The 18076-nt window shown below is 42.4% G+C and overlaps 1 protein-coding gene and 1 long non-coding RNA gene across 2 annotated transcripts; one reads left to right on the top strand and one right to left on the bottom strand.

Annotated features, from left to right (window-relative positions):
* Window positions 1-539: 539 nt before the first annotated feature.
* Smlr1 (small leucine rich protein 1) lies at window positions 540-9013 on the bottom strand. The gene is made up of 2 exons (XM_050138230.1): window positions 8887-9013; window positions 540-1152 (listed from the first exon to the last, which is right to left on the bottom strand). The coding sequence occupies exons 1-2, from the start codon at window positions 9011-9013 to the stop codon at window positions 1073-1075; spliced, it is 207 nt and encodes a 68-aa protein (XP_049994187.1). The 3' UTR covers window positions 540-1072.
* On the top strand, window positions 1173-14039 carry LOC126499144 (uncharacterized). The gene is made up of 3 exons (XR_007590999.1): window positions 1173-8275; window positions 8910-9059; window positions 10280-14039. It is a non-coding gene; the product is annotated as an uncharacterized lncRNA (long non-coding RNA).
* The last annotated feature ends 4037 nt before the right edge of the window (window positions 14040-18076 follow it).

The raw sequence follows: 18076 nt of genomic DNA, 5'->3' as shown, positions 1-18076 counted from the left end.
TAACTAGAACGGGTTGGCGAACATAGTAGTGAGCATAATCTGTTTTAACTTTCTCCTTGAATTAAATGCTTCTTTTTCCATTATTAAATGCTTCTTTTTCAATCTATGTTCTTTAGAGCCCAATGAATGATAAGAATTTGGCTAGTAAAATGCTGACTTTCAATTTAGAAACAGTCCCCTGGCGTTTGGGTTTTACTTAAACAAACTTGAATTATTCTCCTGTGGTATTAGAAGAGCATTTGTCCTCTCTTCCTTTCCCTGGTACCACTTAATAGCTCCACCATACAGAGAACTATGTTGGTAAGTAACCCATACCTAATATTGAGACTCCACTTCTTTGTTGCAGCTCGCCACAGAGATGAAGCAGTTGGGAAAGGAAGAGACACAAAGGTCTTGAATGCTGTTTGAAACTGCCATGTTTCAGACTGACTAGAGGGCCAAATGGAAGGACTCTGGTGTAAAGCGTCCATAGGGCTTCCTCCAGGCACCATCTTTTGCTATTTTGTTGGCGTACAAAAGAGTTCCATAATAGCCTGGAATGGAGTATAACAAAGGTTTATTCATCTGAGGATAAACTCACAGAAAGAAGAGTGATCCACAGTCCTCTGTGTGCCATGGGAACAGGAGGAATCCAGCAGCCAAGAGGCTGGTGCCGCTTTTCATCTGCATTTATAGTACATGAGACCACTCCCATAGTGGGCAGGTATCTTAAAGGCTATATTGGCTGAAGGAGTTCCCACAGCACCATTTAATTTCTCTCAGCCTTTCCTTACTTTTAAAGAGAAAATTATGTGAGCTTTCAAAGAGTAATATGATTAGGTCTACAAATTTTATTTTAAAAACACTCTTCCAAGTAAATAAACACAGTCATAACAAAAGAAACTCAAGATATGCCTCATGCATTGAGCATATGAAAGAAAATTTTAAGTCCTTGGTACTTTCTGAAGATCACACAGAAGTCCTCTAGTAGTAGCTGATGTATCCATTGTTCTCATTTCCCCATGGATCTGTTGACCACTGTTCTGTGGCCTGTGAAATTCATGGTTCTTTGTCCAGTGAATGATCCCCACAGTCATCTTCGTCTCATCCGCCTGTATAGGGAAGGACTGTACTTGTTTTGGCGATCAGAAATTTGAGACAGTTCTTCATCAACTGAAAGAGGATATTGGTTAATTTGTAGACAACCTGCTAGAAGCTATTGGTCAGTGTTTCTGACTGGTAACCCTCTGGGCTATATGGGTCTCTACGGTGGGACCTGACCTCTTCAGCTTCCTTTAAAAAAATTAAAAAAAAAATAAAACAAAACAAAAAAACTTGAATATTCTCTCTCTGTATGTGTAGTCATGAACATGGCACATCACGTGGAGATCAGAGGGGAGCTTGGATTAGTCTCACCCTCCATTGTCTGGGTGTTAGGGATCAATCTCAGGTCATCAGGCTTGACAGCAAACACCTTTACCCACTGAACCATCTTTGGCCCTCCTCAACTACTTCAAATGAATGTTCCTGGTTAGGACAGATGACCAATGTATTAAAGATCATTAACATGTAAGTATCCTGTTTAGTAGATGTTTAGATTGTCATATTCGGGAAACTATTAAATGTGTGTAGGCCAATATAGGAATTAGAGAATCAAGATTTCTGTCCTTTCTCCTTTCCCAAAATATACTTGGGTATGTGTGACCCTTAAACAAGTCAACTTATTGAGTTTCCCTTTGAACATTAGGCTTTTGGAATCTTTCAACTTTTCAGAGCCTATGTATTTCTTAATCTCTCAAAAGCATTTAGATAAAAACTGCTCTGCTAAAATATTAAAAGTCTTAAGTGGCATCCTACTTACACCAGTTTACTAAACCTACTGGCATTCCCCAGTCCCCAGTTTCCTCTTGGTAGCATTAACATAGCCTTACCGACCTACTCTCATCATTGTCGACTCCCACCTGCTTGCTTTGCATACGGCCTTCTCCCTGCTCCTGTATTCAACTAGTATGTCAGGAACCAGATTTGTTTTTAACCTTGAAATCTCTGTTGAGATCTTAATATATAATCGTATATGTTCCTGGTACACCAAACAGCACTCCACCCCTCTCATAGCCACCAACATCACTTAACTAATAGAATGCTTACGAAATTGGCCTTGACAGTATTCTTGGTATCTACCTCAATCTATTCCATCAGTCCTTTACCATGCACCTAGGGAACATTTCCTACCTATCTTGGATGCTTAGGGGCTGCTCCATATTCTCAAATGAGGACATGCCCTGAGCTATATTAAGAGACCAACCCATCCAAAGTTTTTGCAAACATTCTTCCCTTGTTCATAGATTTTCTGCAGTTGTCTTTCAACTTGGTAGTGAGTTTATTTGCCTGGGTCAAAAAACAAACAAAAAATTAGTTGATAGGAAACCTGCCTGGTGTTGTGTGGGCTAAGAAAGCTAGCTGTGGAGCCAGACAGCCAGGTTTCCTATCTTGTCTCCTGCCGTCCAGGTGTGTCACCTAGGGTGTCTTAATTATTCTAAGGCAATTTTAATGATGCATATAATGACACAAATGGTGATTTCTTGGGATTTATAAGCCAGCGGGAGTAATAACGGTTTACCATTTTCCAGCATGGGGATTGTTTGGAATCCCTGTGTTGTTGTGGAATATTAGTTTAAGATGTGTTACATTGATTAGGCTGTGGAATATTTGTTTAATGATGTAAAGATGTGTTGCCTTCTTTTATGTTGCATTTGTTTAACACTATAAAGCTGTGCTAGTTTGCCTGCCTAAAACACCTGAGTGGTCTAATAAAGAGCTGAATGGCCAATAGCAAGGCAAAAGAAAGGATAGGTGGGGCTGGGAGGCAGGGAGAGTAAATAGGAGGAGAAATCCAGGGAAGAAGGAGAGAGAAAAGGAAAAGAGGAAGACATCAGGGCTCACATAGCAAGCCATGGAATAAGAAGAAAAGAAAGATACATAGAATAAATTAAGGTGGAAAGCCAGAGGCAAATTAAAGAGAAACGGAATAATTTAAGTTAGTAAAGCTGACTAGAAACAAGCCAAGCTAAGACTGGGCATTCATAAATAAGAACAAGTCCCCACATATTTATCTGGGAGCTTGGCGGTGGGCCCCCAAAGAGTAAAAAACAAAAAAAAAATCAGCTACATTCTCTAGCAGCTCATTACTCACACTAACCCCTGCTGCTGTTATTTCTATCTTAAAGGTGAGGAGGCTTGAAGTTTTAGATTATGTAGAGACACTGTGTTCCAGATTCAAATGCTAATTAGCTTTACTTATTCTATAACTAAATGTTTGGGCATTCAGCAGGTACTCTTTAATAAAGTGACTGCTTTTGTACTATTGGTTGTTTTAGAGCACAGTTTGTTCTTGATGCTTTGGAAGGTGGTGGTACTAGATGTGGTGATTTTGGAATACTGAAGAGAAATGAAGATCACAACCTGCACCCTAGGGGATGATAAATGTTCATGGCACTGATGATAGAGGGTCTGGCTATTTCTAGAACGTTTTAAGACTCAGCCCTCCTCCCCAAGAGCTGTTTCTCAAGGCAAATGACAAACTAAAGTGTGCAGGATGTTAGAGAATTTCTTTCTTCCTTTGTGAGAAAAATTGATGTTCTCTACATACTAATTAAATTTCCATGCATGATTACCTTCAAGGCTTGAAGAGTAGGGATTAATGTTGAGTGATGACATTACCTCCACTCACTACCCATCACATCTCAAAATGATGCTCTGTCTAACCTTAGGATATATGAAGCACACAAGCTGGTGTTCTGTTTTGGAGTGTAGGACTCTGGGGTTCTGTGAATATGTCAATGTCCTTCTCTTTACAGAAACAAACTAGAAATGATTATATTTTGCTGTAGCCCTGGGTAGAAGATTAACTATATGACATTTGTCCATATGTTTAAAATTTTTAAATGGATGCTGTTAGATGGATAAAACTGGTGATGTTTTAATTTGGGGCCAAGGGATCTCGTTTGCCTTCTGGAGAGGGAGCAATACTACACACCTTTAGAAATGACTACAGAAAAAGCTACAGTTTTCAAGCAATAAGCCGCAGATGAGACCTCCTTTGTTTTAACTGCCTGATGCATGGAGTTGTTACACTGAAGTAAATGGTGCTTCCCATACTCCTGGGTTTCCTGCCTACAGCCTGGATGTACTTACTTCATTGAGAGCCAACAATAGAGGGTGAAAATGGGAAGGTGGCTTATTTCATCACTGGGGTATCCCTTAGGTATTTAGAAGATCCTGCCTGGTGAGAGGTCTCAGCTTTGACATTTTGGAAAAGACTTAAAATGAAAGGTCAGGATTCAGCCTTGGCTAGGTTCAAGGGCAGAGTTTATTCTTAACTTGGTCTGAGGCCAAGATCAGAAAATAAAAATATGGATTTGCATATCTGATGTTGGATTAATTTTTTTCTGATGCATTTCGTAGCTTGATAAATGGAAGACTGTTTCCTCTTGGTCCCAAAAGTCTATATGCCTAGGACAAGCCATAGTATATAGTAGTACTGGAATTTGATTTGCCAGCAAAGCTCACACTGAAACTTAATGCTCATTGTGATTTCTAAAGCTCTAGGCCCAGATGAGGCCTTTAAGAGCAGAACTATGAGTCAAGGGGTTGGTGGAGCACACCTTTAATCCCAACACTCAGGAGGCAGAGGCAGATGGATCTCTGTGAGTTCAAGGCCAGCCTGTTCTTCAGGGCCAGTTCCAGGACAGCCAAACCTACACAGAGAAGCCCTGTGTCTGTCTTTTAGTTACATCCCTCTTACTGTGTGCTGCCTTAGACCATAGATTCTCTACTAGCAAGTGGAACCTCTCCGGATGGGGCCACTTGACTTTGGGTTTCCCAGTCTTCAGAACTGTAAGAAATAGGTTTTGTTGTTTAAAAATAAGTCTGTGGTGTTCAGTCATAAGAATGGGAAAATGCTCAAGTAGATTCACAAATATCTGTTGAATGACTGATGGCTGGTGGCCGTCTAGAGGTAGAATGCACTTTAGAGGTAGATAGCAAGCTTTAAGGAGTTTAAAGGATGTCACCCACAGACTCCCCCCCATCATGTGAGGCTCCCAGTGTTACTGCCCTCCGCATTCAGTCTTATGCTACAAAGCGCAAAGTGTTTTGAGAGGGAAGGAGCCGACCCATAGCGTGAGAAAAACCTAGGAGTTAGGACAAGCTCCCTAGTATATCCTGTCATTTGGAGGGGTGAGCGGAGAAAGGACAAAGTATACTAGTTATTCTGTTCCCTTCATGTGCATGCTTCAGCATCACTTCTGGGGCTGCTGAGCTACAAATATTGTCATATGGTTTTATTGTGACTTGAACTCCAGACAGATTACTTAGGTAGTGATATGCTGAGGACAGATGGAGGTCATTATGCAAGAGTCACAGTGATAGGTGTACATTGGGCGGTTCTACACCAATCAGTGTGGATAGCGGCACTGTCCTGGCTATTTTTTTTTTTTAAAGCTGGTGTCATCTGAGAGAAGGGAACCTCAATCGAGAAAATGCTCCTAGAAGATTAGCTGTAGGAAACCTGTAGGGTATTTTCTTAATTAGTGATTGGTGTAGGAGGGTTCAGCCCATTGTGGACAGTGCCACCCCTGGGCTGGTGGCCCTCGGTTTTATAAGAATATAGGAACAAGCCAGTTAGCAACACCTCTCCATAGCCTCTGCATCAGCTCCTGCCCCTAGATTCCTACCCGGTTTTAGTTCCTGCTTTCAGGATATTAAGCCAGATAAACTCCTCTCCAAGTTGCTTTTGGACCTGATGTTTCCTCACAGCAGTGAAACCCTAACTAAGCAAACCCCTTGTTTGCATTGGCCCTGTCCCGGTCTTCAGGGATGCCTGGTCACACTTCCAACTGCAGGTTGGCTTTTCCGGGGTGTTTTGAAGGAGTTTGATTTGCTTAGACCTCAGAAATATCTAAATGCTTACATAAAACACTGGGTACTCTGTTATGTTTTTCATGTTATATTTTCCCAGGAATAAGAAAAGATATTTAAAAAAAAAAAAAGCTGTTTTCTTTTTGTAGACTCTGCCACTTACCAAATGTCCCACAGGATCATTCAATTTACCATAACTATTGAGCAGAGGCTGTGGAGAGACTGAAATCCAAGAAACTCTTCTGACCTTTTCGCCTTATTTTGTGCCTGATGCATTTTTGATACACTATAGATTTCATCTTGCTAAAGAAGCAACTGGAGATAAAACTTAAGTATGTGAAGAACTTAAGTCCTTGACTGACACCCACTTCTACTTCCCAGTATTAGTGGGAACCCTGGTATCTGTTATTGACATTGGTCAGTTCATGACTGTGAAGGATCTTCCATCGGGAAATGTTTGCACTCCTGGGCAGTGAGCCAATGGGCAAGCCTGAAGGAACCCTGCTGCGAATGTTTGCGAGTCTTGATTTTCAGTTCCTTCCTAGTTTTGGAGTATCATAAATATCTGGGTGCAGAATTTCCAGAAGACTGATCTTGGGGATAGTAAACAGTGTGACTCACTTCATAAAGAAAAGGCTTGCCAGGTGGTAGTGGTGCATGCCTTTAATCCCAGCACTTGGGAGGCAGAGGCAGGCGGATCTCTGTGTGTTCGAGGCCAGCCTGGTCTACAAGAGCTAGTTCTGGGACAGCTAGGGCTGTTACACAGAAAAACCCTATCTCAAAAAAAAAAGCAAAAATAAAAATTATCACATGGGTCCTTCATGTAGAGCATGGTGCAATATCCCTTAATCACCCTGAATGAGAGCTGTTTGTAAAAATGAGGCAGAAAATGAAAGGCTACAGCTGTGGTTCTCAACCTCTGGGACACGACCTTTTCATAGGGGTCACCTAAGGCCATCAGAAAAGCACAGCTATATACAATTCATAACATTGGCAAAATTACAGTTATGAAGTAGCAACGAAAACAGTTTTATGGCTGGGGTCACCACAACATGAGGAATTGTACTAAAGGGTTGCAGCATTAGAAAGGTTAAAAAACACAGCTACAGGGTTCTCCAGTAGGTTCTGATGGGAAGCAGCATTCTGAAATGCAATCTATGTTCTCTGTGTTCCAAGTATCATCTTAGACACAAGTGTCCCTATTTGTTCTGCTGCTGGCACCAGTTATTTGTAATTGCTTAATAGCGTACAGGAAGGCATTGCTTGAACTTGGCAAGTTTTTGTAGAAGAGCAGGGACTTTCCATTTGTTTTTGTTTTTTCAAGACGGGGTTTTTCTGTAACTGTCCTGTAACACGCTCTATAGACCATGCTAGCCTCCAGTTCAAGAGATTCACCTGCCTCTGCTTCTTGAGTGCTGGGATTAAATGCGTGTGTTTTAAGACAGGCTCTCACCCTGTAACCCAGGCTTGCTCAAATTTAAGCAAACCTTCTGCCTCAGTTTCCAGAGTGCTAGGTTGTTGCGCACAACCCTGGCTAGCTCTCAAATGTGCTTTTTCAGTAGTTTAATATGAAACTCTCCAAATTAAGAGGCAGGCATTAATAAAATGAGCCCATTAAGATTTCTAATATTTACTGAAAACCAAATCAAAAAGTAGCCTCTCAAACATGGTCCAGCTCTTTTGATTTCTGTAACACCAGCTTAATCCAGAACGTACATGCCAATGGAAGATCACTGTAAGCTTCTGAATATATTTTGTCTTTTTTAAAAATACAACAAGACTATAGTATTCTGGGAAGTTTCTGCTCCAGTCTGGTATCTAGCAGTTTGCATTGGCTAAACACTGATAGCAAATTGCTTGGAACATTTCTTAAGAAGTTCGGTGGCTGAGGATGTTATGTGCATATGCACACAATCATGTGTGTGTGTAGTGTGTGTATATATATATATCGTGTATATACTTACTTATGTGAATATATGTACATACTCACACACATACACACACACACACACATGAGTGTGTACATACTGTGAGACTGTGTTGACCTGCTCTATGTCTCATTTCATGGTTGATACGTTTCTGAGGTTGTGGAAGTTTACCTTGTCAAAGAAGCAGTAGAGGTGAGACTTGAGAATGATACAATGGACACATGTTCCTAGCTCTGACATCCAAAGCCTTTAACTTATGGTGGAGGTGGGTGTTGTATCTTATCTGTTGCTTTCATTGGTTAAGTAATAAAGAAGACTGCTTGGCCCTCTGATAGGGTAGAATTTAGATAGGCGGAGTAAACAGAACAGAATGCTGGGAGAAAGAAGCCGTGTCAGAGAATCGCCATGATTCTCCCACTCCAGACAGATGCAGGTTAAGATCTTCCCTGGTAAGCCACCTCATGGGCTACACAGATTATTAGAAATGGGTTAGATCAATATGTAAGAGCTAGCTAGCAATAAGAGGCTGGAACTAATGGGCCAGGCAGTGTTTAAAAGAATACCGTTTCCATGTAATTACTTTGGGTAAAGCTAGTCGGGTGGTGGGACACAGACCGCCATTCCTATTACAACAAACTTATCCCAGGGGCACTCAGTGTCCATGGGAACCCAGCGTATATGTAACTGACAGTAGTCTTTGCAAGCACTATGACACACATATACATCTGACACATAGAAGACACAGACCATGAACAGCGAAATGCTTATGAATGTGTTGCCTTAAGAGATAAACTAGCAACCCCCTGTCTAGTTTGCTGGTTCACAGTTGTCTGTCTTCCAGGAACTACAAAGAAGAAGTCCCTATAACAAGTGGTCAAACCCTACCTACCTTACCACCCACAGAGTTGAAAGTATCAAACTTTGGTTCATCAGAGATAGGATATTAAGGGAGGGCTGGGGGGAGAGAATATCTGTCAATCAAAAAGATAAGTTTCCCCAGCTTCTCAGAGCTTTGGTGTGTTTTAAGAATGATCCTTTCTTTGTGGGGCTTCACACTTACCCTCCATCAATTTGATCCTGAAGTAGGCAATCAGGAGGAAAAGCAGCAAAGTCACAGGCAGGAAGATCCCCAGGACTAGGAACGGGCCTGGGAGTTCCTGCAAGACGATGGATAGCACAGAGCTCATGGCCTGCCACAGCTGGGGCTGACGAAGAGATCCTCTCTCAAGACAGGTGACTGTCCCTGCTCTGTGGTAGCCCTTGCCTGGAGCTCTGGCCTTTGCTCCACACTTCTATCCATGGAACTTGTTGTGAACTTTGCTCTGGTTTATTAGTGGGGTGAATTCTGGAGCATTGTTTTCGGGTTACTCTGTAACTCAGCTCCAGGGTATAGAGAAACTGAAGAGTAAGTCTCCCAAGCTATCCCTGAGATACCTATCTCCCAGCAGAAATTGGGATGGCTCTGACAAGCTGAGATTCAGTGTCTGACTTCAGCAAATCTTGCTATGTGTTTGTTCCTCCTATATAGTCCCAGACACAGAAAAAACTTTTACTCCATTTCCTAAATTTCAGAGCTAAATATGACAGAATAGTCATCCTAATAATGCACCTAGTTAATGTAACAAACGCTGGGAAAGGAAAAACATATTTCCCTCATGCTAAACTGCCTGGATGGTCCCTCTCTGAGCACTTCCCTGGAAAGGGCATTGATTTGTTCACTTATTTAACAATCACTTAACTCTACTAGCAGCTGACCTTTGGTCTGGAAGCTAGGTATACAAAGCAGAGGTCACAGCCCCTCCCCTTTGTCGTCTAGGAAGCCAGTAGGGTGAGTGGTGGTGTGGATGGTGGCCAGGCCTTTTCCTGGCTGCTGGAGCTCACACCCAGGGGTGCTGTCCCCTCGTACTTGTCTTGGCCCTGAATGCAGGATACATGGGTGTTATGACAACTCCTCTGGAATAATAAAGGAAGTCAACTGCAAATGTCAAGGTTCCCTCAGTGGTTGACTACCATTAAGTTCCTTTGTGCCAGATGAGTGGCGAATTACCAGAGATGTTGAACTACTAGGGCTGATTAAAAGACTCGCTTCTTGATTCAAAGGATCTCTACAGAATTTGCAAACGTTTGAGGGAGATGGACAGCCATGTTTGGGGCATCATTCCTGGCTTATATCCTCTCTCTGTCCCACTCCTTAGGTCACTGCTGGTAGGCAGCTGATGGAGTCCATGACACAGCACTTTCAGAACCACCTACATTCTTCTGTCTGGGACTTTCCGTGGCCGCACAGTCCCAGCTTTGAAATCTGCCCCCTCAGTAAAAATTCAACTGGAGAGGGTCATTCCCAAGCAGATGACAGTTGACAGCATCTCTGTCTGCATCAGACAAAGAAGGAAGGTTTTAGAACACCAGTATTGAGCCTGCATTCATTGAACTTTATTTCCTTCTTTCCACAGAGAGATGTTGCTGTTGGGATTCTTGCGTGCTTTCGGTCGAGATGGCTCTTTGGTGCTCTTTCAGCTGGACCAGGATGCTGATTTGTAAAGTGTCAGTCTTCAAAGAAGCTCCCTGAGCTGGAGACATACCCGGGCAATGTCAGGCAGCTGCTAAAAGGCGGCTCTGTTTCAGTCCATTCGGCAAGGCTTGCCTGGATGCCTAGACTTAATTGAGTGTGGGCAGAGATGGCGAATGTGAATGACAACACCATTAGCCCCATCCACATAGAAGCAAAGCTCTGGGGTGGGACTGACTATTTCCAGTGAGGGGACTGGGCTGAGGTCGTGAGAAAGATAGATAGCATTGTTTAGAGTCTGAATAGCTAAAGCAGTCCGCTTCACACAAACACAAGTCAGAAGGCTGACAGGGTTGTGGAGGAAGGGAAAGAATTGACAATGGCAGAAAGACGGAGCATGTTGGGAGTTGAAGTAAAACAACAGCACCAAAAAAAAAAAAAAAAAAGAAAAACAAAACAAAAAACAAACAAGAAAGGTATCAGAGCTTCCAGACTCTTGAAGGCCTTGCTTAGGGCAATGCTGTTTAGACAAGGGAGACCCACCAAAGGTCTTCGATTCTAGATGTGTACAGACTCCTCTTTTAGGAATAAATGGCAACTCTTTAAAAAGTAGATGAAATGACAGTGGCTTAGTTTATCTCAGTGTGAAATCAAAATGTAATGGATATGAGCTAGAAGATAGCAGAAGGGAAAGGAGGCGGGGACAGAGATAAAAGAGCAGCCCTCAGTGACTAATTGAGTAGGCAGAAGTAAATTTCACCAGTGCCGCTAATAACAATGGTACCTACTGTAGGTCTGGCTGAACATTTTGTTTATGATCTCTTTTAATTTTCATGGTAAACTTATAAAGAAGGATTTCATTTTATGGCTGAAGAAATGAGGCCAAGAGCCTTGGCACATTCCATACTTGCGTATAGTAAATTCCAAAGCCACGATTTCCATCCAGAGACCATGCTCTCATCCATAATGTCCTGTGTGGCTCCCAGGATGGTGATGGCCAGGACATAAAGCTAGACCTGGCCTTAGACAAACTGGCAGGTTTGGGTGGGTGGGAAGGTACAGAGTCATGTAGATGTCAATCTCTAGCCCGTGAGGACCTGATAGAAAGAAGGGGTTCAAGACAGGCATGAGAGTAGCTCATTCTTTTCTGTTGTTGTTTTGGTTTTGGTCATTGTTTGTTTCTTGTTTTGTTTTGTTTTGTTTTTGTTGTTGCTGTTTTGTTTTTGTTTTTCAAGACAGAGTTTCTCTGTGTAACAGCTCTGGCTGTCCCCGGAACTTGCTTTGTAGACCAAGCTGGCCTCAAACTAGCGGAGACCTGCCTCTTTGTCCCAAGTGCTGGGATTAAAGGCATGTGCCCGCATTACAGGCTTCTTTTCCGTGGAGGAATAACCATTAGTATAACTGGGCCAATCCACATTGGTGCAGCTAGAGGAGCAGATCTCGTGGGGGGTTAAACTGTCCTGTTGGTTTCCTCGGTGACCAGTGCTGCCACTGTTGACTTCCATGACATATGGCATACACAGTTTACAGAAGCTGATACTTGGGATAGCATTCCTAGTTCCTGCTGTGCTGTCTCCTACCATGGCTCTTAGTAACGATTGCTGCTCAAGAGTCTGTGGCTAACCGACCTACAGAAGCCACGCGCCAAGGCCACCAGACATCTGCCTTGGATTCTCCCTGAGCCAGAAACTTTCTCTAGCTCATCAGCAGAAGGTGCCAAAGCACTGTGGACCGTTTGCTAGAACATCCGATTGCGTACAGCCACACAGCCAATTAAAAAAAAATCAGGAACAGAAATCAAGGTCACCAATTTCCGATGAAATTGGTTTAGTTTCATTACGTGGGTGGTAAGATTGTTGAAATGGGAATTCTCTCACAATGTCAATGTTAAGTCGTTAAGTCTGCTTGTACCTGTATTTCTCTGGCTCTTGCTAACTGGCCCTCTGAACTTCGCATATTAACCTATGCCAATTAAAGTCGTGTCATCACTTGGCAGCACTTCCTCAGTACACACACAATTAAGGACTCTGAGATCAGGAGAAATTTAGGTTTCAAGTAATAGAGCGGTCGCTGCTTTGTGGACTTAAACAGAAGCCCCACAGGCCTTTGCCATTCACATTTGAAGGTAATAAATATTTATTCTGGCTTTGGCGCGTGCTTCAGAAGCCCTGGTTTCGGCACTGTCAACATTTAAGGACAAGGCAAAGTTCCTGTCCACACTGCACATTTGCGCGGACTAACAGCCGATAAACAACAGAAGACTGCTGAATAGTCACATGGTCCCAAGGACTAATCTAGGCTTTGCACATACATGGTAACTTCTTTCATTCTAATTCTAGTGCTTTCGAAGTGGAAACTATATTGTTTTGTGTGTACAGTGTACATGGTGGAAGGGTGTGTGTGCCCCTGACCATGCCTATCAGTGTGTATGGAGGCCAGAGGTCAGCCATGGGTATTGTTTCTTATGCACCATCCAGAGATCAACCATGGGTATTGTTTTTTATGCATCATTCACTTTGGGTTTGTTTGTTTATTTGAGACGGGGTCTCCTGCTTCCTTGGGGTGTATTGGTTAATACCCCAGAGGCTGGTTGACCACCAAACCCCAGAGATTCACTGGTCTCTGCCTCCTTAGCTCTGGCATTATAAGCATCTACTATCACATCTGGATTAGAAAAAAAAAAAGGGGGGTTCTAGCGATTGAACTCTGGTTTTCATGCTCACACAGCATGCAGTTTGCCAACTGAGCCATCTCCCCGGTCCCTGAAATACTTATTATCCATTTCCATCACAACAGTTTTAGAGACGGAGAAACTCGTGTTTTCATAATGAGATGGCACCATGGGAAATAGCAGAATCTGGATTTGATCCTGTCACCCAAAAGGAACTCTGCATACTCTACTGCCTCTTAACCTCCTGAAGGAATACATATATAATGCTGAGTAGTGTATTTTTTTTTTCTGTACGAGGAGATGGAAGAATAATGAGAAGAACTTGATTTAGATGGCGCTGTCAGAGACGGTATGTTCACATCCTAAGAAATAAATCATTTATGATTAGTTTTCAGAATACAGTATGCTTAGAACTCATTAAGACTCACAGATAAGCAAGAGGTTCTAGGCCTCTCTCTACCTTAGCTGGCAGGCAGCGCCCACTTGTCTCAGGACTCTCCGGGGCAGGCAGCTGCTACATGACTGATCCCTCCAATCAGAAGGAAGTGTCACAGCCTGGGGATATTCATCAGATAAGGCACCTTGAGGTGGTTACTGTGCTTGTCAGGTGTGGAGACTGTGAAGTTTGTGTCTGTCAGAAGCAGGAGTTTCTTCCCATTTAGAAGCCAGCATCCCGCAGAAATCAATATTCCAGCCATTTTTGCCCTTCTTCTACACTAGCAACTGGCTCTGCAGAACTGAATATTAAAGACATTCTCTTTCACTAGTCCCTTGAGTTTATTACTACACAACAAGAATCTTAGTCGCATGGTATTGATCTGCACAGCCTCTCTGACAAGATGCCAACACTGGGCAGCGGGAGTAACAGGGATGCCATTTTCACAGATCTGGAGGCTGCCGTCCAAGGTTAAGAGCAGCATCGCTTCCTGGCCAGGCTTCTCTCTGTGGCTCACAGACCACCACCTCTGTCTGTACAGGTTTGTCTCCTTTGTCCGTGTGTGTTGGTACTTTGTTTTTAAAGGACACCTGTCATGTTGGATTATAGCTCCTAGCGCCTCATGGAACATTAATTACCCCCATTAAAAGTCCTTTCTCCAAATATAGTCACTTGGGGGATTAGAAGCTTAAAACATATACTGGAGGTGTGCTGGAGAGGTGACTCAGGGTTAAGAGCACTGGTTGTACTCTTCCAGAGGTCCTGAGTTCAGTTCTGGCAACCACATGGTGGCTCACATGGTGCTCTCTTCGTGTGTGTGTGTGTGTGTGTGTGTGTGTGTATGTATGTATGTATGTATGTGTGTACATATATATATATGCAGGAAGAACATTGTATATATAATAAATAATTAATTTAACACACACACAGGCACTGGGGAGAATAAATTGGTCCATTTAATAGAGAGAAATTTAAACATCAGCCCCGTTTCTGCGTGGACCTTTTCAAGACCCAGGGAGTGATACCCAGATATATATACATGACTGTATATCAACAAGAACCTGGCTACAGCTTGCTGGATGTTTAACCTTAAAGGGGTCTCAGCCGCCAGGATGCAGCTGCAATTTCCGTGGTTCCTCGGGTGTCCAATTCCTGGCCAAGCCAATAATGAAAGTTCAGTGGATTACTACAAGAATTAACAATAACAGCTACAGAACTCAATGCAATACACAGCAATTTAAAGATAAATTTAATTCCTCTCTTAGATTAGTTTTATGTTGTTTTGAGATTATTGATCCTATAAAACTTTAAATGCAATGAAAAGGAAATTCCCTAGTGAAGGCTTAAAAAATGCTGAAAGATTGTCAGAGGCCTCGGGACATACAAAGAGTTATTGGCTTGTTGCATTTTTTAAATTTTAATTTGGGGACCTGGAAAGATGGTTCAGTCGTTAAGAGCACTGAGATTTGATACCCTGTGCCCACACTGGGGTGCAAAACCATCTATAATTCCAGTTCTAGGAAATTCAATGCCCTCTTCTGGCCTCCAGATGCATAAGACATACAAATGATAATATAGACATACATTCAAACAAAACACCCTTGCACATATAGCAAAATGAAAAATAACAACAATCTGTGATTTATAGTTAGGTGTAATAGCATGTACAACCAAAGATTCCTGGAAGATCGTGAGTTTAAGCTCAGCCTGAGCTACATAGTGAGTCCCCATGTAAAGAAAATAACCAATTAAATAATATAACAATTTGTTGTTGTTTCCTGGTCTAGGCACATATCACTTTTGCTTTTGCAAATCTGTGTTATAATGTTTCCTCATTTTAAAAAAAATCCTTCTACCTTCAAATGTATAAGCTTCAAAATATCCACAAACTGGGTTTGTAACAATTAAAAACAGAATATTGCTTGAAGATTAAATCCTAACAGAAATGCCAGGGGACCTTGCAACTCATTTTGTAAACTTTAAATTCGCTAATTTTGCTTCTTTTTTATTATGACTTTGGGAAGATGCTGACCTCCTCTGGTCTCTCTGGCTATTCAGACCTTCTAGAAATCGCTTTAAATGTAGTACACCCACCAGGGGCTGCCCAGTAAAGACGCCCACGTTAAGGAGAGGGGCAACAACATACCAGAGATCCCATGGCATATGTCAGAGAGAAGTGCTTCACCTGAGGAAGAGTTAAATCAGATTCAGATACCACCAACTATTTAATCCTTTAGTTTTCAACTCAGGAATATGATGATGGCTCATTCTCACTGTTGACTTGGCTGGATTTGGAATCACCTAGGGAATTGCTGAGGTATGGTATGCCTGTGTCTGTGAGGACATTTCTGGAGGAGGTTTTAGTTTGGGGGAGAAAAATCCACTCAGAATGTGGGTGGCACCTTCCCAGGGGGCTTTGATTGAACAAATGGGGAAGGACAAAGTTGGCGGAGCCTGACATACTCCGCCCCCTCCCTGACCTGCCTACACGGAACTGCCTGCCGGCTTCTCTACTCCCCTGCTGTGATGAACAGACACCGCCTAGGCTGTGAGTCAAGAGCGTTCATTCCTTACCTGAAGTGTCTCTGCCAGGCCCTTCATCTCAGCAGCAAGAAAGGTAACAAAACAAGGGCCAGCCTTTTTCGTCAATACAGCGTTATTTCTCGATTCATCACAGGATAAAGAACTCAACGTGATGCCATTGTGAATTATCAGAAACTGACATCTAAATGTGGTTTTGGACAGAATATTACTTTGTGTTCCTTTTAGATTAGAAATCCCAGCTGTATTTGTGCTTCTCCTACAGCGACTCCACAGAGCTCACTGAGGCCCAAGTGTTTGTGAGTGACGCGCATCTGATTACTGCCTTACTTGCACACCATCTTGGGGCTGCAGTTTGGAGGTGTTTGCCACAATGCAGGCCTTCTCTCATTAGCAGGGCAAGTATAATGTGAAATTTTGAATTAATCACTAGGGGTAAGGCATCAGGCCATCTCCAGAATTTTGCCAAGGTAGTAACAGAAAAATAACCACTGTTTGTCTAGAGAAAGTAGGAGCCCACTTGAAGCGCTCCTGGAGGCAGTGGGGAGGTTAATGTGCGTTGACAGTTGTACAGGTTTAATCTGACTTGTGCTAAGATGGCATCACTATCCATCTCCTCTTGCCATCCACTCCCCTTGAATGCTGATTAATTTGCTCTCATTTCACCCATATAACGACTATAACGAGTCGTAGCCATCTAGCGGTCCCATTTTATCTCCCCAGTCCCCTAAAAACTAGAAGAAACAGAGACATTTTTTTCCCCAGCCCCAGTCCAGCTTCTCAGAGTTCCTGGTCCTCTTCTTGGGGATGCAAGGCAGATGTCTGTCCAGACACTAGATTCCAGCTCACAGGTTTCGTGTTATATCTGAGGAGCAAAAAAGGCTCGGAAGTGATGACGAGCAGAGTATGTATGTCAGATTTAACAGTTCCACGGTATAAAAAAAGGGTTTTGTGAGGTGCAGCCACTCCCATAAAGTGGTGTTTATACACATACGTTAACGCAGAACCCAGAGATGGAGCCCTTACATGCGCATAAAGTGGCATTGCTAACGGTGCCTTAACAGGAAACCATCTTAGTAATTGCAGTATTTTTCCTTTATAATACTTTCAGAACAGTTAAACCTATTATCCCACATGTAAAAGAATAATAAAACTGACATAAAAGCTCATTTTATTTCAGAGATAGTGTTTTCTAAAATTCAACTTTCTGAGGTATGGTTTCCGTATAATGAAATACACTCATTTCTTTGTCTCGATTTGAACCTTGGCACTTTTCTATACTCACACAGATAGCATGCTTTTCTCATCCCGCTCAGGTTGTCCCCGAGTCTGTGTCAAGGACAGTACTTCTCAGCTATTCTTCACTTCCACCAGGAGCAGGATAATACCAATATTCTGTCAACAAAGATTAAATTGATTCGTTGTAGAATTTCATAGAAACGGTATCTTTACAGATTATAGGGTTTGGGCTGACTTTTGCTTAGCACAATTCATCCCTGTCTTTGCATTTTTCAGTAATTGCTGTGTTTCTGTTAGTGGGATTCCACTCATGTAGATTGCATATGGCTGTGGAGATGCCATATACATTTCCACCCTCCTGGATGCTATTTGATTGGCTGCTATCCTGATCACTTTGTGGAGAAGTGCTTGTGTGGTTGTGTATTTTAGTTTCTCCTGAGTAAATACTTAATAGTGGAGTTGCCGGTGTTCTGATAAGTGTATCTTTCACCTTATGAGAAATGGCCAAGTGGCTTTGCATCAATTAACAGTCTCACCAGCAAGCTTTGAAGCTTCCAGCTGTTCTCTGACCTGACATTTGATAGCCCCATCTTTTAAAAATTTTATCTGTGCTGATGTGTGTAATGGCATGTCACTGCACGTCTAACTTGAATTTCTCTGTACTTTAAAATGGATTTATTAGCAGTTAGGCACATTGCAAGGTCAATAGATCAGATAGCTGCCATTAAAAAGACAATCAATTATACTCAGTGTTCATCTGTGAGCATGGTTCACAGGCATAGCAATACATCATAGCATACATCAGCATGTGAACCCCACCCACCTCCTGTATGGGTTCTTATTTTGCTACTATA

Source organism: Alexandromys fortis, unplaced genomic scaffold (genome assembly GCF_014885135.2).
Source record: "Alexandromys fortis isolate MF-2015 unplaced genomic scaffold, M_Fortis_MF-2015_v1.1 scaffold_14, whole genome shotgun sequence".
Taxonomy (NCBI): domain Eukaryota; kingdom Metazoa; phylum Chordata; class Mammalia; order Rodentia; family Cricetidae; genus Alexandromys; species Alexandromys fortis.
Note: the sequence above shows the minus strand (reverse complement) of the source record. Positions and strands in the feature narration are given on the sequence as shown.